At 37.1% G+C, this 22,446-nt stretch overlaps 1 protein-coding gene across 15 annotated transcripts in view; it reads left to right on the top strand.

Annotated features, from left to right (window-relative positions):
- Positions 1 to 242: 242 nt before the first annotated feature.
- Positions 243 to 22,446, top strand: part of LOC121330646 (RNA binding protein fox-1 homolog 1-like) — an 879,666-nt gene continuing 857,462 nt past the window's right edge. For 5 of the 15 annotated variants that reach the window (XR_005951881.1, XM_041277305.1, XM_041277304.1 and 2 more), the window contains exon 1: positions 244 to 589. Coding sequence is in view for 14 of the 15 variants with exons in the window: in XM_041277305.1 (XP_041133239.1) it covers positions 356 to 589 (234 nt within the window). In the remaining variant the exon portion in view is untranslated. Of the gene's footprint in view, positions 590 to 22,446 lie in introns of all 15 variants that reach the window. The other 10 variants (XM_041277314.1, XM_041277308.1, XM_041277307.1 and 7 more) reach the window with 4 other exon arrangements.

The raw sequence follows: 22,446 nt of genomic DNA on the forward strand, positions 1-22,446 counted from the left end.
TGTGTGTGTGTGTGTGTGTGTGTGTGTGTGTGTGTGTGTGTATATATATATATATATATATATATATATATATATATATATATATATATATATATATATATATATATATATATGTTGCCTTACGGTGTTTATATATAATGTAAGCGTAAAAGAGTGTGTTGAATGTTGCTGACGCAGCTCTAGATGGGAGGGATTTCATCAGTTTCAGCACTGTGGTATACAGACAGCGGCAAAACACATTACTACAGTGTAAACGCTCATTGTGAAATCTGGGCAGAACTGTACTTCTCTTATAGCTTGCACAAGCCATTAAGCTGCTCAGGAGTTTGAAAGGGCAAAATAAAATAACAACACAATGGCAAACTATTCCACAAACGCGGAGGACGTGATTCGAGGGATAACCAGGGATGTTAAGCTGAGGAGAGAGGACGCTGAAGATTCTCAACCCGAAGCTAAGAGAGTTAGACTGGGGAACAGCGAAGAGGGAATCAGTGTTAACGAAACAGAGATTCAATGCAATATGAATGGGGGTCAGCCGTTACAGAGATCAGAAGAGACCCGAGTCCAACCAAGTGCTGATATAAAAACTGTAAGTAGTGCAAATGTATTTATTTATTTATTTATTTGTCTCGCATCCTGCCGATTTAAGACCATGCATTTAAGCCTTATAATTAGTGTAAATGTATGTACCGGAACAACGAGACTACAAATGCCCATTGTCGTATTTTAACAGCATTCACATTTGCAGCTAGCAGAAAGATAAATGCACGAGACCAAATCAAATAACAGCAGCATGTGTTTGCAGCCTTAAAAGTGCACTGTTTCGGTTGGACTCTAATGTGAATACACTTTGTTTAGATTAAAGAGCTGACCTGCGTTTCCCCGTGTAACAGTGGATTTTCCACGGGTTTTGCTGGTCAAGCTAATCAGCTTGAAAGAGGTTATATTGGACGTGGACAGTCCGGTCATGAAATAAGGTAGACTGTCAAGACAGTAACCGATTTGGTTGTCAGCTGTTTGCGAAGAAAAATCACGCGTGTCATATTACTAATTCGAATTTAATTTCAGGAACCTGTGTCACGTCGTGGATTCATTTACAACATTATTGGCTGCTCAAATAAGAGCTAACTTGTCCTAGACCTATTGCTGTTTTTTTTTTTTTTTTTATCCTTTGCTGTAAACTTAACAGTGTGTGTGTGTGTGTGTGTGTGTGTGTGTGTGTGTGTGTGTGTGTGTGTGTGTGTGTGTGTGTGTGTGTGTGTGTGTGTGTGTGATAGTAGAAGATTAGTGCTAATCGGGGTCGGTGAAACCAGCTGCTAAAGTTGTTTGATGTATACAACATAGTTCAAAACATGTGCATACTGCAGGCAAAGAAGAAACAAGAATCTCTTCCTTTAGCGATGTCTACTGAGATTATAATGTATAGGAACACTTGGGATTTATCACTTTTTATAGTAGTACTATAATGGTTAAGTGATACATGAACCAGTGTGCATGGGTGTGTAGTGGCTAAATTTACATTCATCCTTGAAATGCAAAATTGTTGCAGTATTGTCACAGATGACATAAGCTCACACTTTGTATGCTAACCTTAAACTTTAATGGAACAGAATGTCAGAAATTGCATGAAATGGCCAAGGAAACATATACCTAGCATCAAAAGAAACGTATCACTATTATAAAACATTTATTTGAAAAATAAATAAATAAATAATAAGCTATATAAATGATGGACATTGACAAAATGTTTTTTGGTTTCTTTTTAATCACTCAATCATTGGTCCTTGACCATGACACGCTTGAGTGACTATGACTGAAGCATATGCACTTAATCACCGAATTAGTGAGACAGTTGATTGGACACTGGATATGGAGTGATTTCAGCTATTGAATTGCAAGCTTGAATAAAAGCAATAAATAAAATCACAGGAAAAAAAAAAAAAAAAAAAACAATATGCCACTCCTGGCAAGAGAGCAGCACTTTTGTGCAGTCTGCATGTTGGAGGCTGGACTAGGGCAGCATACTATGGCTCGCAGTCTTGTGTGCTCACAGCCAGCAATTTCAAACATAGCAAGACGGTATAACCAGACACAATTTGTCAATGACTAGCCACGAACTGGGAGACCAAGAGTCACAACACCTGCCCAAGATCAGCAGATCATACTGCAGCATCTTCATGATGTCAGTTGTTAATCAGCACAATAAGAAGTCACTGCACCTGCTCTAAAAGAAAGTTTGTCATTTTTCGATCTCATCTAGTGAATTTTCTTCAAATATAAGTGATTTGTTTCTTTTGATGCTAAATTATGAGTGATAAGTTTCTTTTGATGCTCAGTATGTTTGCATTGTGTTATGAGAAATATCATGCTAAAGGAGGGGTATAATAAAACACAATCCATATCAATTGAAATGTAGCAGTCCAGACTGGTATGACAGCAAGACTGTCTCATACAGCTAAAGTTCTACAGCTAAGGGAATGTGGTGGTTGTTTGAATAGTAACATGAAAAGCATGGCTGATTAAGTATTAGTTGTGTTATACAGGATCATTGGGGATGATTAATTTCCATCCACTAAACATGTGAATGAATTGTGACTGGTTCACTACAAACTCCCTCATACAACAGAAACGGTGGTGGCAAGTCTTTGCAGCTTCAATTATCATTGTGACATGCTTGCTAGGTCTAATATTATACTTGGGAATACTTGGGAAGCATGGTATTCTCTCAGTGAACATTATGTGACATTTAGATTGTCAAGGGCAGTTGTCTTTCCATATATATTTTACATCATTTCAACATGTGAAAGACTCAATTTCTGATACAGTCAAATAAAACAAAAGCATAGATTGTCAGAATTACAAAACAGCTGTTTTGATTTGTTATTACTACTTACTGCTCTTTATATTGTTTTCTAGTTTAATTTAGTAAATTAGACAATTTCATTTTAGATACATATCCTATTCATTAGCTGTTTCAACAATACCCAATATTATTGTGCGACTGCCTTCCACGGTACGGTCTAATATTTTAGGTCCTAACAGCCAGTCATCCCAATAGCATTTCCCCTCATTAGTTGACCCCTTTATAAGCATTGCTATATACAGAGCAAATGCAGTGGTAGAGCTCTCAGTCTCCCAGTATACAAATGATCCTGCCTTAAATGTAACAGCTTTTTCACAGACGCCGATTAGCACTGTTCTAACATGCTATTCTAGAGCTAATGAGATTCTGTGAAAACAGCCATCAACTCCACAGTCATGACTGTGTGACGTTGTCATGCAAATACATCGTGAAACAGCAAAAGAACGTCCTTTCTCTACTTAGTAAGTAAACACGGACATTTAAATATCCCCTCCCCTAAATGACTGTGAATTGACTACTCTGCATTGGTTCGGCCGACTTGTGTTTTTTTCCTAAATCAGAAAAGCATAGCAACGCGTTTACAGAAAAGTACAGCAAAAACATTGTGAGGAAAGCTGTCATGACTCGTCCATGTAAACGCCGTCAATAAGTAATCTCTCTGGTCACATGGGGTCCGGAAGTATAACCCATATAAATGTACACACTTTTTTATAAATATTTTTTTCTTACAATGTCAGCTGTTATACATTATACTTTTGGTGATGTGATCTTTTTGTTTTTCACTGTATCAAGGTATTTTCTTTAAAATTTTGTGAATAACTGAAGGCTTTTTAGCATAAGCATAGATTTAAACAGAACAATGTTCAGCTGGAATTGTCATGGCAGAGGAAAGTGTATTTAGATTTGCTGCTGTTTTAATCAATAAAATAGACCCCATTGTTTCTATTAGGCTCAGGTGATTACAGTTGTGTCTAATCCTATAATTAAATTGTATTGATATATGGACTTATAACACAAACTAATATAGCAGTGTTATAATTCAAATGTAATCCTAGGATAAGTGAAATAGTGCAGACTCTATAACTGCACAAACGAGCAGTTATACTTTAAACCTGATTTTACCTGCAGGTATCAGCTTCATAATGGTAATGCATCAGCTACATCTGCAACAGTTGCATAATGTCAGACTGCTGGCTGTGCTAATGCTTAATTTAAATAAGTAATTTCATTCATATGATTTCCTATTCAATTATTTAATTCATGTTGCATTCTCTTGAAGTAAAACCCAATTCATGATACATGCACTGCTCATTAGGAATTCATTTTTGGGGTTTATTATATTAATTGAATTTGAATATTCAAATGCAATTATGACTGTGGCAGGCTGGTGAGTGGATAGAGGCCCAGAAACAGACTGCAGTTCAAAAAATCCTAATTTTATTATAAATAAACACAAAAATAAAGTGCACAAGGGCAAAATCAAAATCTTTAAACACAAAAAGAAAGACAACAAAACAAAACTTACAAAACTAAGGTTTCCAGGCTGGGCAATGCCTTCACTGGATTCTCTCTCTCTCTCTCTCACACTCTCTCTCTCACACTCACACACTCACACACTCTCACTCTCACACACTCTCTCTCACACACACACACACACACACACACACACACACACACACACACACACACACACACACACACACACACACACACACACACACACACACACACACACTCCTGCTTCCTCAGCTCCCTCCTCCTAAATGAGAAGCAGAGTCCTCCTTTTATGTCAGGTGGCTGGGCGCTGATTGATCGTTAATTAACCTAATCAACTAATCAACCCCAGCCACCTGAACACAGTAAACCCAGGCAGGTAGGGGAAATTAACCCCATCCCTGTCAATTTAAAAAGGGCAGAGCTTTGCTCTGCCACAGGGACATTAGACCTAGTACTCAGTAGCATGCTTGCTTTGGTTTTGTGGGTGAAAAGAGATCATCTTTACAGCAAGAACAGAGGTCCTATGCTGAGGTCCAAAGCTTTGCTCTGCCACAATGACTGATAAGCTACACTAGCAGCTTAGTTGCTGGTCATGGAGTCTGAATTTTTCTATAAGAAATCATGTTTTATAAGTTTATATGTTTTAATAAGTTAGCTTTTCAAGCTTTAAGAGTTAAACCAATGCTGTGCAGTGGTAGGACCGAAGCTATACTACCGCAGTGATAGTGTGAATGCTAACAGATCATATAGCAATTAATACAATTCATAGCTAATTTATAACTGTATAATTCCTTTAAAAAGATGTCTATTAAATTTGGACAACACATTAGAAACACCTGCGATCTATGGCACAAAATGTATGTAAACTGGCTATCACTCAATTGACTTGTGATAGAATTGGCATCACCAAAACGTATTCTATAGAAAAGTTGACTATTGCCTCTGTAGGCAGCAAAAGTGGTAGACTTTGATAGAGGGGAGATCAAAGGTGTTTGGTTGGCAGGTGCTTCTTGCTCTTTCCTGTGTAACAGTCCCAGATGTGGGCCTGTAATCATTCAGGTTTAGACCAGGGGTGCCCAATCCTGGTCCTGGAGGGCTGGTGGCCCTCCTGGTTTTTGTTCCAACTGTACACTAAATTGCTTATTTGGACCAATTACGCTTCTAATAAGTGCTTGATTGGTCCAATTAAGCAATTTAGGGGACAACTGGAACAAAAGCCAGGAGAACACCTGCCCTCCAAGACCAGGATTGGGCACCCCTGCTTTAGACAATGTGATCACCTTGCATATATTGCCTGTCTCTTTTGCATTGTGGTTAAGGTGCTTGCTTGTGATGTGGCTGGTATTGCTTCAACCTATCGGACTACTGGTGATTCTGATTTCTTGTTCAGTGTCTGGTGAGAAGTAACTGTCCTGGTCTGACTGCTTAGTATAACACGGACTCCCCTTGCTTTGTCCAGAGGACAGAACTTTCGCTTGCACCTGGAGGCACTTTTATTTAATGTGATGTTGAGGACAGGAAGGTCACATTTCATTTGAAATCAATACAGCTGTGTTCAATTTCAGCTTAGCTGGCAGGATGTTAAATTAACGTTGAGACGGAAAAAGGGCAACCACCTAGCTAACGAAAGCAGGCGAGGATTGCATAAATATCCCATATATCCATATTCGTTTGGAATTGAAAAATAACAAACAAGGAATTTGCTAGAGTAGTATTGTGTACAATTAATAAGACTATAGGTTGCTACAACTTGCTACAAATAACAGTTCTAGATATAACATTAAACCATTTTTTCAACATATGTTTAATGTAGTCAGAGAACTAAAATCAATAAATATTCTTGCTATCACACCATTTTACCAGGTAAATCACTGCAGCACAAAGAGTTATATATATATATATATATATATATATATATATATATATATATATATATATATATATAGATAGATAGATAGATAGATAGATAGATAGATAGATAGATAGATAGATAGATAGATAGATAGATAGGGGGTGTATCAGTCCAAGATGTTCTAGAAATATGGCTGGTCAGAAAGTATAGAACTACAATTCTATAAAAATATAACATTTGCCTGAAACAGTAATGGGATCATCATGACACATATGGATAATAATGTGTGCATTCAGAAAATGCATTATTATTTGTGAATGAAACTGGATATTATTTTGAGAACTCAAGGGTAACAAGTTATTATTCCTAAGATTTTGAATGCACTGTCCTTCACTTTTTAAAGCACTATTTAATTCATCAATATTTGGTATTGCAACAGATCATATAAATAGGACCCACTGTGACCCCAGGTTATGAACATTTCAAACAGTCCATGCAAGTCTGCATGTCTAAGAGGTAAGTGTTTTAATTATTTAAATGCCACTGGATGATCTATTGTCACCTTGGCAATTAATTCCTTGTTCGTCAAGCCATCATCATGTTCATTTATCATTTCTTTATTGTATCTACTGGCTTTGCTGCTGAAACCTGCTGTGGAAATTTCCTTCAGGTTCAAATACTGGACATGGCTCATCTCCTTTAGAAACCAGTTGAGCTGAAAGAAAGAAAGAGAATAAAACAGAAACTAGATTACATTCTGTTTAATTTGTCTGGTGTCAGACGACCTTTCTTTTCATGGTTTAGGCCAATGTGTCTATAACTAATGCAGCATGGGAAGCATTTTGACACATGCAATCTGTACACACAACACACACCTTGCAGTTTCCTTGGTTTGCAGGACTTTGTCCTGTGTGTATGTTACAGAATGTTGTTTACTCTATGTTGTTTTCACTATGACGCAAAAGATGAGTAGTGGTTCCCAAACTTTTTGGTTGTGTGGACCCTTTCTGAACCTCCAAAAATTTTGCGGACCACCATGTACTAGTATCATAATTACACACAGCTGTTATACAAGGAAAGTGTATTCATTTTGCTTTCCACTATAGTGTGATAATTGGTAACGATACCAACAGTAAATTGATTAACTTTCTTAATGAGATGGCTGGTGCTGTTTCAGTGATGTCACAGCATGAGTGTGATGGGTGATGACAGTTTTAGCCTTAAATCTGATTCTATATCCAGCCTATTCTGAAACTTTGATTTCAACCCAGCAAGCACACATCCACTTTCACAAGAATTTGTGGTGGCAAATGGCATCAGGTACTTCGTTGCCTTGTCAGACAGTTCTCGGTACTCAGATTGAACATGGAACCACATTAGTGCTTGAAGACTAACTTTAAAAATCTGTCACGTAGGCTGTCTTCCTCCTTTAATGTAAAGTTTGTGTGCATTTCACTGTCAAAATTCACAAATGGGTTTCTAATCCACTTGTTTTTGGAGTCTGAGTCACTGAGTTTAGTGTCTAACAAGTCACACCGAAGATTAGCTGGCTTCAAACTTTCGTTCGACAACACCTCATAGCATGCAACACAGAGCGGTCGCGGCTCCTCTTCACTACCGCTCCAAGTAATTCCCGTTGCCAAGTATGTGTCGTTGTACTTCCGCATTTTGAGTTTACTCTTTCTCTGTTACTCCACTAGTGGCAGCTTATGATTTTTTATTTGACAGGCGATGCACAAATCACAAAATTGGTATTACCACCCCCTCACCCAGTGGCTAACGTACTACAAGTAAATGTAATCAGCTGATTGCATATATGCCTCTGATGAGAGTATTATAATGTATTCAAATAATAGACTGCAGTCACTGTTTAAAATATACCCCCATCTATTAAAAAAGCAACATTAGCACTTTAACACATAACTTACAGAAATGCAGATACCAGTTTTTATAATCAATTGGCAAATCAGAACCTTAACACCACATATTATTTTGTTCTACAAGTCGTTACGTGACTCCAGCGTGGAACATTCACTAAAAACACACAAATACGATATCACAAATTCATTCATTCCAAACAAACAAGGCAGCTTGTCATGTCATGACAAGAAATTGACAGTTTTACGTCCATTACGTAGCCTTGCCTTATTTAGTTGAAAGATGGAAATAAGGCCAATAATAGTTTGTTCACAGCGCTGCCTGACGTTTTATGGACTCCTTGTCAAGTTTGTTTATTGTCTTTCTTCAGAATCTCCAGCACTAGTGTTATTCTGCTGTCCTTAACAATTGAACGTCTCTCTTCTTACTGTAAAACAGATTCAACTAAAGCCATTATTGAAAAAAAAAAGTTATCTCACAAATTCTAATTTTTCCAAATCCAGTAGGTGCCTCACCAAGCTGTGGTTACCATAAGAATGCCTTCAGAAAGGTTTGTGCCTCATGCAGCAGTGCGGCAGCACTACATTGTTCCAGCTTTCTGGCGTTGTGCTTTTGCTACTGATGAAAGCGAGTTATGACTTAAAATAATGTTGAAAAAATAATGTTCCTAGCGTTTCTGTGGATTTACATTTCTTTAATATATATATATATATATATATATATATATTATATATATTATATATATATATATATAATATAATGTATATATATATATATAATTTAATTTGTTTCTATTTCTGTCACAAAGATGGCTGTAGTGGGTGATGTCAGACCAGAAACAAGAACTAACACAGAAGGCAGGTTTACAAATGGTGAAGGCGCTGATGCGTAGTTTAATAACACTATGTAACACATTTTTTGTTCCTGGGTAGTAAGTGTTATTTCCTAATTGCTTATGCCTCAAAAGTATAGAAAATGGCTATTATTCCCCACAAACTTTGCTTTTGTGACCAGGACAGTGATATTTTGAAATTTACCTATTTCCAATGAGAAAACGGTCTTTTCGTTCACATAAAGTCAGAAAAAAAACAACATATGAATCCAAATTAACATGTATTTATGCTAAAGTAATACAAAAATGACTACAAAAGATTTAGAAGTGAGTAGTTTTTTGGGATTTACGATTATATTGTAAATCACTTTCACGAATCAGCCCCCAAATGTAGTCTCCCATCATGTTCTCGTTATACTGTCCTTGGTAGCGACGTTCAAAGTCCAGTATATCCTGGTGGAAGCACTCGCCTTGCTCCTCCGAGTACGCTCCCATGTTCTCCTTGAATTTATCAATATGAGCATCAAGGATATGGACTTTGAGGGACATCCTACAGCCCATTGTGCCGTAGTTCTTCACCAGAGTCTCAACCAGCTCCACATAGTTTTCGGCCTTGTGATTGCCCAGGAAGCCCCGATCTACTGCGACAAAGCTGTTCCAAGCCGCTTTCTCCTTACTAGTGAGCTTCCTGGGGAATTCATTGCACTCCAGGATCTTTTTTATCTGTGGTCCAACGAAGACACCAGCTTTGACCTTTGCCTCAGACAGCTTAGGGAAGAAGTCCTGAAGGTACTTGAAGGCTGCTGACTCCTTATCTAGAGCTCTGACAAATTGTTTCATAAGGTGTAATTTGATGTGCAGTGGTGGCATCAGCACCTTCCGGGGGTCCACCAGTGGCTCCCACTTGACGTTGTTCCTCCCCACAGAGAACTCGGTCTGCTGTGGCCAGTCCCGCCTGTGGTAGTGAGCCTTGGTATCCCTGCTGTCCCAAAGGCAAAGATAGCAGGGAAACTTGGTAAAACCGCCTTGGAGACCCATCAGGAATGCCACCATTGCAGTCTCTTGATGCCATCTCAGAAAAATGCAGATATGTATCCACTTAGACAGCTGGAACTAAACTGAACTGGTGGGCTTAAGGCCCTGTATTTATACTACTATTTATATTACTGGAAAGTTCTAGAAAGTTCTAGAAGTTACTCCAAGTTTAATCAGCACTGAATCTATCTGGAATGTTCTGGAAAATAGGTACATTTCAAAATATAACTGTCCTGGTCACAAAAGCAAAGTTTGTGGGGAATAATAGCTATTTGCTATACTTTTGAGGCATAAGCAATTAGGAAATAACACTTACTACCCAGGAACCAAAAAAAATTAAAAATTGTTACACGGTGTAATCAAACGGAGACGTATTGTTTGGGGAAGCTGAGCGCTCGGTTGTGCTCAGCATTTAATAAACAAAATAAAGTTTTTAAATAAAAACAGCACACGGAGCGTGAGGTCAAAAGAGATATGGTAGATTGGCCCCCTGTGGTGACATACCAATGGTGTCACAATGATTTGAACCAATACACACTAGTAATCTATATCAGGGCTATAGTACCTCATCAGTACCTGTATGCAGTGCAACATTTCTTCAAAATTGACTGTGTTGCTGGTAATGCTATTGCAGGAAAATGGTTTTTCAGGTTGATAAATGGCCATCACCACAGACAACGAGCCCAGTATGAAAGATTCAGGCTAGGTTTAAAATGACCCTCTCCAGACGTGACCTGCCCTGGCAGAGCCGAGCCACTGAAGGACTATAGCTGGATCTGTGCCCTGCCATTCTTATCTCAAGGTGCAGCAATACACTGTTAAAGCCTACCATCCCATATTGACTTGACATACAAATATACAAAGGGGGATCTGAGCTATTGTCAATTTTGTGCACTGTAATCAATAACATGATCCTTTTGCTTCCAGAGCTCCTTCGGCTATTTCTAACTTGTTCCTCTTTACATTGTCTGTGTTTCTTCAAGGGTGCTCATGCTTCAAGCGCACATTTCAAAGGCGTAGCCTTTGCAAAACTATTAGTCAGCAGAGCTGGTTAGAAATCTAGATCTGTTTAAAAATTGTAAATACATCATTGCAGCATGAACTGTAGCAGAAACACACACACGCAGGTAAATTAACCAAACAATTAGGGGATAGGTGGGGCTGCAGGCTTGTTTACTTGCCTCGTGGGATTCTTATCCCTCTGGAGGCCTGGATTTAGGTCACAAATGCAATGAATTTGGTGTGCATGACCTACCCTCCGGTGGCTACAACTAAAAAAAGAACCGCAATTTTGCAGAGTCTATTGTAACTGTTTAAAGTTTGTTTTCTTATTTAAGTGAGCACAGTGCTCACAAGAAACCATAGTTCCCTCTCATATCACTGAGAGCGCATCTCAATCCTGACCTAACCCAGCCCAGATTTGTTGTTGTACACATATATTGGTAACTAACGATAGTACAACACACCATGAATTTTCAGTAATACAATACACTGCAATCATTGTGAGGGAATTCAGATGTACTGTCATTGTCTGTCTTCTAAAACATTGTTCTGGAAAACAGTGCCAAACAAACAATTCACATTGTTCATATCAGGAAATTATACCACAATATTATTGTGGCTCATATCATTGTAGCTCCCATTCTTCCTTTGTATAAAACCATTGCATTGCCATTATAATGTATATATTCAGAACTGTATTACAGAATATTAATTTAATGGTACTTTCAGGCATGGTTTTAATCATGTTAGTGTGAAGAGTTTTAGTGTAATGGATTGGGTTTTTGAAAGCTACCACATGATGTCTTGCTATTAACTTTTACGTCGTCTGTAAATGGTTTGGGTTCTTAAAGTCAATTCCTAAACCCGCCTGATTCTCTTAAAAGCTGTGGTTTTTGAGTGGACTGGATAGTATGTAACATTTAAATGTAACTAAATAGCGTTCATGACTTTAATCTGTGTCTGTCTTAAATACCATTTGAATCATGAAAATCCAGGGCAGTACCGTCTATTCCATTAATGAAGCTGTGATATTGAGCAGACTAACATTGTCTGCACATTAGTAAGACACATACATGTACAAGCAATGTGAAAAGCAGGTTTGCTCTTTATAAATTCTGATTCAACCAACTTACATCCAGTTTTCTGAAGGAAGTGTATAGCTTTGGCATGTAAGTATACCTCCCTCCAGGATACCAAAAAACAAGGTTAAAAACAGTATAGAATTGCCATGTACACAGACAGGGGGTATGGTCAGAAACACCAGCCACAACACTGTCATGGGTGGGTGATACCACTAAACATAAATAATTGGTGTCTACCATCAGCCCAAACTGCTAGACTTTTAACAAAGAGATGCAGCTTATATATACATTATCAGCATCCATGTCAGGGCTGCTAGTTAGACAACGATGCGCACAGTACATGGGCTGCCAGACAATAGTTAGCGAGCATTCTTTTTAAAAGCACTTGCTTTATATTAATATAGGAAACTGTCAGAGTTTCATGAATGTATGGAATAAAAGTATATTATCAGCATTTTAATTACGTTAAGCAGCTGTATAAAGATGATCCATCCTGTTCCATTAATGATCTAATATCTGACAGCTTTCAGTATAGTGCCCAGTCCTCTGGGTCTTGTTTTGTCAGGAAGGCTACTGTCAGCTGCAGTAGAAATGCAAGGAGACAGCAGCAAGCATGAATAATGACTCCTTCCTTAACATTCAAATGCAATAAGTTAAGGTACCAATGGCCAAGTTTTTCATCAAACTGGCAACAGCTGATGGAAATTACATAATGATTTAGATCATGTTCTCAAATTCTCAGCACCCAGCAATAATGAGCTTGAGTTAAGGTGCTACAGTAAGTTTAAATATTATAAAACTAGTTGTGTTTACTGCAAATTCTTGTCAGTCTTAATCATGAAACATTTTGAAGTATGTATATGGTCTTTGTATGGCCCAGTGTGTACATAAAAACAAAATCAAAATACTTTGACCTCCCTCCAGAACATTTTAATAGTACCACCCTATTAATCTCTAGAAACCATAGTAGAAGCATTTAGAGAATGTACTGTTGAACCATAGATAACAGTGATCAGTGGTGTCACAGTGCCATTGTATCACCACTTGATTGCATTTGAAGATCATTTGGTAAAGACATAGATATTTGGCATAAATATTTATCATTTTCTGTGTTTAATCATGTCTGGATACAGTGTGATAGAAAAATAGTGCAACAGAGTGAAGATTCTTCATTACACATGTAAATCCTCGCACGCTTATCTGTTTCTTAGACTAACTCTAATTAACACTATTTGAATACAGTTGATTCCATTTGTCATTTGCAAATATAGTCTGTCAATATTTCTGTATTCTTTGAAACTTTGCTGTTTTTTTTTCCCCAGGAGTTACAATTCTGTGTCACTTTGCTCAGGGTTCATTTATAAAACAGGACACATTGTGAGTGGTTAACACTGCCAGTGTGGCAAGTCCATTGCAAGATAGAAATCGTATCAGTTACAATGGAATTGCAAGCAGTCCTATTATTGAAGCATTGCAAGATAACATGACTTTAAAATAAGTAAGCTTTAAACACTGGGAAGGGTTCGCAGTTTAGTTATACAGTGTTGTTATACAGCAGATTACATTTATAGACTCTTTAAAATAATTACTGAACCGTACAGTAAGGGGAGCACTAAGGTATAGACAGTCAAGTCATGAAGAGGGACAGGCATCCATTGTGCTGAAATAAATTAAAGAAATGTTTTAGGCCATTAGACAGAGGTGGTGAATTTGAATGGTTAGTTAAAGGTGGTTATATCATTATTTTGAACTGCTGCTTTGAACTGCTGCTTTCTTTTATTGTGACGTCTCATCAGCGAAGTATCTAGATTAAATATATAAATATATATATTGAACTATATATATATATATATATATATATATATATATATATATATATATATATATATATATATATATATATATATATGCAAACTCACAGGTTGCCAGAAACATCATTAAACAGCCATTGCTATGATACCTAAATACTACTGCTGTATATATTTATTTCTTCTGACAGTGTTTTATACAGTGTCTTCTTAGATAGGCTTCATATATGAAACCTGGGAGTTCATCTCTACGAGATATGCAAACAGTATTTGAAATAAATTGCCGTGTTTTATTTTGGACGCGTGAGTGATTAATAGCCTGGCTCTTACAAGTTGAGTCAAAGTACTTCATAATGTATAAATAATGCAGTACATCTGGGTTACCTCCAGTAAAACTGACAAAGCGACCTAATGAAAACATGCCAATTCCCCTGATTTGGAGGGTACAGTATAGTACTGCTAATCACTGACTGGCAGTACTGTGCTGTCTTTACTGTGTGCTGCTTTTGATATCCTTATAAAACTTTACTATATTCATTTTACCCATGATTATACTGTGCATTTACCACAGTTTACCATGTGTCTCAGTGTTTTTACCTGCTTGTTCTATCACTGCAGTAAACTTATTATTATCATTTATTTGGTTCATTTGGTTAGTTGGTTATTTATTTTTAACCTTAAACGTATATGGAAATATTAAAGAATACCCTGACGATGATGATTGTTGGTACTTCTATAAGGATGGATACACTGTGATTAAAACTGAACCTTGGCCAGTATGTAGCCATGAATGCGATTGATTGAATGCTGCCACATGTTTGTTTCCTGAAAAGGGTAAAGAATGATGGATTGGACAGTTTCAGAGGTGAGTCTAAATCAGTTTCTCAGAGTTTTGGCTTTTAGCTGCACAGTGAAAATGAACATATGCAATACAAAAAGAGATTACTACAATTGAAAAAGAAGTGTACATGGTTATTTACAGTAGCACAGAAACTAATGCCATAAGCATGTTCAAAGATACCTTTTCTGACATACATACAATTGCAATGGCATAAAAATACAAAGAATTGGTTCTTGCAGGTTTGATCATGTTTAAATTATTTTACTTTTCTGAAAAAATCCCCTTTTCCTTGCACTATAAAACAGGGTCTTGAAGAATTCTTGTGGTGCAAAACACAGTTTTCCCTTACCTGCTAATATGAATGACTTTGAAATTAAACAAGTTTCTTTTCTTATGATGTCTGGATTAAAAATTTACCTGCTGTGGGGAATATGGACTTTCAATGTCAGAACGGCAGCTGTTGTTTTGAACCCCTGCCAGACTTAAGAAAAAAAACAAAAAAAAACTGCTTATCTCAAAGTTTAGAAAAAGTTCCCCGTCTTGGTCGCAATAAAATGTTGGAATGAAAAAATGTCCAATAGGACAAACATTCATACTAGAATTAGAAAAAAAATACAAGAAGACTGTACAGGATATTGTTTGTCATATTTTCATAAATCATGCTCTACATGCATGTACATATGTTTTAATATGTAGATATGGCTAACCGAAATATATTTTGTTAAACAAGTCACTCGCTAAAAACAGCTTAATTTTTGTATTGCATGGATATAGATAAACCATGTCTATTTTTTTATATTTAGCTAAAAGAGAGTTTAATGTGTTTTTTTGGAGGGAGCTTACAATTAGTTTTTTTTTTTTTTTTTAATGGATGTGTAAATGAAATATTTTTAAGGTGTTTTTTAAGAAAACCAGTGGCCCTTTGAACCAGACACACATAAATCAAATGCATATTACTCATGTAAACTTATCATGAATGTGGCTTCAAATGTGCAGTGTTTCTAGCCTTAAACAATGAGTTCTTTTTGATTAACATAAAACAAAAATACATTAGCCAGAATGAATCCATGCATGAGTCTGCTTAAAACTGTGCTTTTGAAATAGAAAATAAACATGCCAGTTCTCAGTGAAATTATGAGCCTGCAGTTGGCAGCTACAGCTGCTCTGATATTTGTAACCACTCCACCAATGATGAACAAGAGTTAGCATTGAGATTAGCAAGCAATAATTGTCAATCACTTCCACTTAATCTTTTGCTCATATTACATTTTGTTCTTGGAGAAAAGCTGCTTAGCGACGACTTGTATTGAAGCCTGCTCGTCAAACATGGCTTTTAGAGCCTCGACAAGCATGTTGAAATTGTTGCTTTGTCTAAGTATGTAGCACAGTTGGCACTGAGCAAATAGGTTGTAGGTTTAATGCCAGCAGGAGACAACCTGGACTTATGCCACCTGTCAGCACCTTGACATGGAGAGTGTAAGAGTGTGTGTGCGAATGTGCATTTGGACTGTGGTGTGAGAGGTGACATGTTTTGGAAAAGAAAAACTATCAGAAGTGCAAATTTAAAGATCTCACTGCTAAAGAAAAAGGGTAGAGTCTGCAGTTGAAAGAGTATACACTACCTTGCTTTTGATCTTCCCACATGAAAAAAAGAGACAGCGTGGCATCTGAGGATTGGAGGAGCGGATGCGCTCGTTAACCTAGGGGTCATGGGCGAGGGTATAAATAGGGGGGCGTAGCTTCAGTGATCTCTTCCTTTGCAAATGGTTAATTCAAAACAACCAAGAAGGAGCCCATATTGTCTGTACCAAAACTGTGAGTGTTCTGCTTCATCTGTGTAATAACACTGTTTGTCTTGTGTGTCGTTTTCTCACCAAGAATACTAAGCAAGATCCAGAGCTGCAGCCGCAGGCCAGCGTAAAACCTGGACATCACCACTCACCTATCCACTACTGCAACTGTCTTTTGCACCACTAGTACTAAAATCATCAGTCTGTGTTTTGTGTTTTGTGATGGTGAAAGAATCGGACTTTGGGTTACGGATCAAACTCGTGGGATTATAAACAGGAGTGATACACGCCGCTGTACCACTTCCATCACTATTATTGTTTGCAGGTTTTTCCATAAGGCTCTGGACATTACAATCATTAATAAACACCCTTGCACCTGTAAATCATTCATCTGTGGCATTAATCCGCTCTGCACTGAACTCTCTATTGACTGCCTTTGCGAACCCTCCACTCACTTCAGCTCACATTACGCTATTTCCTCCCCGGTTATTGACCAAAATGAAAGGACAATAAATACATCATTGAAATTCTATATTGTAAGAGGCCATGCCCTGCAATTTCAGTTACATTGTTATTGTCACTCATTGAGTAAATGACTTGCTGAGTTGCAAAGTCATGCTTTTCCAGGGCCACCGTGCTAATAGCAGAAAGCTGGAAAATGTTCTTGGCTCTGATGTGATATATCACACATTCAGGGGTTAAAAAGAAGGGGTTTTATAGATAGTTTTAACTTTTAAGTCAATATTATAATCTGGAGGGAAACATAAGAAAAACAAGAAGCACAAACCACATTGGAGATAGTTGCATAACAGTTTCTAGAGGTGCCACACAGGGCTGACTCAAAGAGGACTGACAGTGTCTGTTTTTTTTGTATATTTGACTTTAAAAGCATGTTCCTCATCCCTTATCTTTTGTTTTATGATGGTTGCAATGGAGTGACTCTGAATTTGCCACAAGGTTGCCAGATCAATCCTAGCCCCTGACTCGCTAGGTGTGTGACCCTGAACAAGTCACTTAACCTCCTTGTGCTCCATCCTTCGGATAAGACGTAAACCCTATGTCCTATTGTTAATGACTTTGCAACAATAGTTGTTGATGCATAGTTCACCTCCTACCCTTTGCATAAAAGCACCTGCTAAATGACTAATTCATAATAATAATAAATGATGGGCAACCTGATTTTAGGGCTATAGTACCATCACAAAGGGTCTTTCAGCCGACACCTACTGTATAATGCATATTGCATTAACTAAGTAAAATGGGAACTCCATTTTTGTCACGAGGAAGAGTTTCATCATCAATACAGTTGAATGTCTGAATTACAAACTCTTATGCTTACGAACTGATATTGAAGTCTTATGAAAATCCTATGCATCTGTATCTCTGCGGTTCTACTGGAATTTTCACAAAGACACTCAAGATGTTGTTCAAATCCTTTGCGAATGATATTTTCTTCCACAGCATCACACACTGTATGCTCTCTAGTAGGAATGTGTTTCCTGCTTTTTGTTTCTGGAATGAGGACATTTGAACACTTGGGCACTCAGCATTCAACAGCAGAGGTTCATTTAGCTGAAAGGAAAAAAACAATGAATATCATTTGAAGATCTACAAGCAAGTCACAAACATCATGGAATAAAAAAATAAAAGATCTGTACATTTCAGGAGTTTAGTATATAGACCATGTATCTTCTTTTCCTTTTTGGTGTGTGATTTATTTATTTAATAACGTTCATGTAGCTATGTACTCTAACTGGGATGTGTCACTTTGTTGGCAGAGGTGCCCCGTCAGCAGTGACAGCTGCAGTTATGCAGTAATTGTGCATTTCGAGATGACATTAACACAGCAAGGAGGGGTACTTGTTTCAAACGTGTTTATTCATCAGTTTGACGTTTATCTTGTTTAAAAGCAGAAAAAATCACCTGCTTTGCTATCAAATCCAAGACATGACATCCCAACAATGTCTGTTGTACTGTATTTTCCTACTGTGCATTCATCGAGGCTATATACTGTATATATTCATGCTTACTTAAATTAAATGTGTCAGCACGCAGTCATTTTAAGGGGGAATACAGCCATGCTAATTGCTTGTCTAAATGCTTAATTGGATAGTCACAACCCACTGCATATGATTCAACATCCAAAAAAATAGAGGTAGACAAACCCAGTCATTAAGAAAAAAAAAACAATGCCCAAATTTGTCTTGGTGTTTACAAGTCCTGGACAGAAGACTTTTTTTCACTGGTATGTCACTTGTCAGATTACAGCAAGGAAAAACAATTATCTGTAAAAGAGATCCCATAGCCACGGCTATTATTATACCATCAGACATTTGACGTCTGATGGTTGGAATAAATTGCCATATTTCCTTCAGCTTCCCTTTAATAGATTTTGACTGGAACAATTGAATGGAGCTTTGCAAAAAAAAAAAATACAAGCCAGGCCTAGGAACTCTCATGAACAGAATAAAAATGTACTAGAGGAAGGTGGCCTGGTGAGCAAAATTGCAGGCATGTGAGGAGGCAGTGTGGTCCAGTCGTTAAAGTCTAGGGCTTATAACCAGAAGGACACTAGTTCAAATCACACCTCTGCCACTGACCGACTCACTGCGTGACCCTGAGCATCTCACTTAACCTCCTTGTTCTCCATCCTGCAGATGAGATGATAAATCAATGCCCTATTGTAAGTGACTCTGCACAGTTCACAGCCTACCTCTGTAAAGCACTTTGTGATGGTGGTCCACTGTGAAAGGTGCTATATAAAAATGATATTATTTTAATAATTGAAAGTGACTGTCCCTTTAAATGGGGGCGGGTGCTGTAATTAATGCAATAATCACTAGGTGGGATGGGCTACGGTCTATAATAAATGTACAATAAAATAGTACATTTTAGGAGCTGAATCTGTAACTGTAAAGAGAACTACTGTTTTATCAGTGTCCAAACCCAGGTGTATCTCGAAGCTGAATAAAAAACACACAGAGAATTAAAAGGCCATTTCCAAATGTCAAAGTGAAAACAAATACAAATACAAATGATCTATCTATCTATCTATCTATCTATCTATCTATCTATCTATCTATCTATCTCTATCTATCTATCTATCTATCTATCTATTGTTGTATAGCACTATAACAAATAATGTTTATTAAAACAAAAACAAAACTATTGCCTAAAATGTAAGAAAAAATAATTCTAGATTCAACATTCCTATATTAATAGCATTATTGACTCCAAAGAGGAAGCAAGTCTCTGTTATAAATGGTGCAGGTTTTAACTGGAGGAGCCCAGAGTTTTTTCATTAGAAACAAGCCTGTTATAAGCTCCTGTCTCTATAACCACAGTACTAGCAATGACAGATGATGTAGTCTGAGCCCTGATTTTAATTGCAGCTCACCCCCCCCCCCCCCCCCTCATACCCTCCCCCCCCTTGTTGAAGCACTGCTACTGTGTGCTCGATTACAAGTGAAGAATAATGGAAATTTCAGAATTAAATTTCCTATTCAATTTTCTGAAGGAGATTTTTAAACGTGACCAGAAAACAACAACAAAAAATGAAATCTGTGTGCCTATTGCATTGTGACCCCGTGAACCTCAGTGAAGTGAGATGTATTTTAAAACTTTCATATGATACCACGTCCTTTCTCTGGCAACAAGTCTAGTTGTTAGTTTTTTCTCTGTTAAGTTTTGGAAGTTATATTCTTTCACTTTCTTTTCAACTGTACGGTAATAAATAATAATAAATCATTATTTTGTTGATCATTTAAGTTTAGCAAATTAAGTCTACAGTATAGGATGTGTTGGATTTTTGTCTGCCTTTCGCATGCCTTAACAATTTTGTTTAGAAAATATTTATGCAAAGTATGTTAGTGACGTGGTCTTGAAATTTAAGCGCTATAAAGGATGTAGTGCATTTTTAAACATACGCTGGCAGTGTGTAACAATTAAGTATGTTTGAGTAAACCATGGTGGGTTGCATGTTTTTTGAGTAACTTTTTGATTGTTCTGCTACACTGTCTCTAATTAGGACGAGTGAAAATCTCCTTTGAAAAAGCTAACTGAACGAGTGACATGGGTAAAACACATATTAACAGTAAAGCAAAATATCTGTTCATGAAGTAACCATCTATATAAGACTAGCCTTAAAGAGTAAGCAGCTCAGAATTGAAGTATGATGCCATCGTCAAGTTTGAAAGGTAACGCAAAATAGATTTTAAAAAGTAGACGGCACCAAACACCACAGGCGAGCAAACTAGACAACAACGTTTGCTAACTAAATGTATTGTAATAATAAAAATAAATAAATAAAATAATGAAACGTGAAATGTAACTTAGTATTATTTATAATCATTATCTCTGCACGTTTTATGGCTGGCGGTTGCGCAGCCACAAAGTGTAAATAAAGTTTGGTGTTTTTGTTTAATTAGTTAATTAAAAGAGTGGAATGTGTTTATTAGTTAATGAGAAAAGTACGAAATGTGGCCAGGTGGTGATTGGTTGATTGATAGGTGATCAATTAACCCCTGGCCACATGCTAAATAAGAACAGAGAAATGTTTGTTTGGGGCAAGTGGTGAGCTTAGACCGAGAGGGAGAGCGAGCAAGAGAAAGAGAAAGAATGCAGCCATAGCTTAGCTGCTGTTGTGTTTTGAAGAGTTTTGTTTGTAGTGATTTATTTGTTTTAACCTTGTGTTTTGTTCCTGTTTGTTTTGTTTGTTTGCAATTAATAAAAGTGCTTGAAGAAGCGCTAAACTTCAGTCTCAGTGTCTGGGTCTACTGTTTCAAGGGCACAGACCAGCCTTGGCCAGGATGCTTTACTATAATAACCTTATAGCAGTTCCCTTAATATTGTTATACAATTATTATTACTATTAAGTGATTCAGTCATTAACCCTCAATATACTCCATGGATCCCCAATGACATTATGTGACTCTTTAAAAATGTAATTCTGCTACAAGAAAAAGATTAATTCATATTCTGCTGTACGTCAATGTTCTAAAAACCCTAGAGAGATGCTTGAAGGAATTTGCGTAACGCAATGTACAACGCCAGAGTGATTTTTTAAGTGTTGAAGTCTTCATTTTTGGTTTGGTAACAATTCGTTCTAGACAGTTGTCTGCCCCATCCCTGGTATTTTTGAAGCTCACGTCACCTTTTCTTGCAATATGGTCAGCCCCTCAACATGTCACATATTTCATTTACATTTTAATCTGATTAGACAACAAAACATTCCTTGTTAATTGGCTAATGCAGGAAGACAACTGATTGATTTTTCTCAGCCTGATGAATGCCGACAATATAGAAATAAGCAGATTTAATTTTATTATAAAAGCCCAATCGATTTGATATCCTCACTTTTCTCTACAATTACATTATGTAGTCAGACAGCAATAAACGAGAGAACAGCTCATTTTGGCAGGGGACTTTTTTTAATATAATCTTTTGTTCTGTTTTTGTTTTGTTGTTCATTTTATCAAAGAACTGCTAAATCAAAAAAAATGCATTTTGTAAATTAAATAAATACATTGCAAAGGTGGCACTCTGAAGCCAGAGCACCTTCACAACAATTGGATGAATGCAAAAACAAAGTAATCGACCAATCACAAAATAAAGGTTGCTGTGTGTAAGGAGGTATAGAGGAAGGGCATTACAATTGAGGCACCTCTCCCCACTTTATATAGAGTAGCAACCTTTTTAACCTGTGACTATTTCTTAAAGACATCAAGGACATTAACAGAAAGACAGTCCGATTAGAATGGGTTGTATATCCCAAAATTGTCATGCTCAAGGCAGTGGGGAGTTTGGCTTGTGCCTGTTTTACATTTTAGCAGTTATTTTTGTGTGGAGTAATCCCTGTGTGTTTAGCTGGGAGCTTCAGAGATGGCTGAGATTTTTCAAACCTGCTATTTCTTTATTAATGCTTTGAAATTGTTATTTTCAAATCCAAACAGTAGTTTATGAATGTT

This window comes from Polyodon spathula, chromosome 18 (genome assembly GCF_017654505.1).
Source record: "Polyodon spathula isolate WHYD16114869_AA chromosome 18, ASM1765450v1, whole genome shotgun sequence".
NCBI lineage: Eukaryota > Metazoa > Chordata > Actinopteri > Acipenseriformes > Polyodontidae > Polyodon > Polyodon spathula.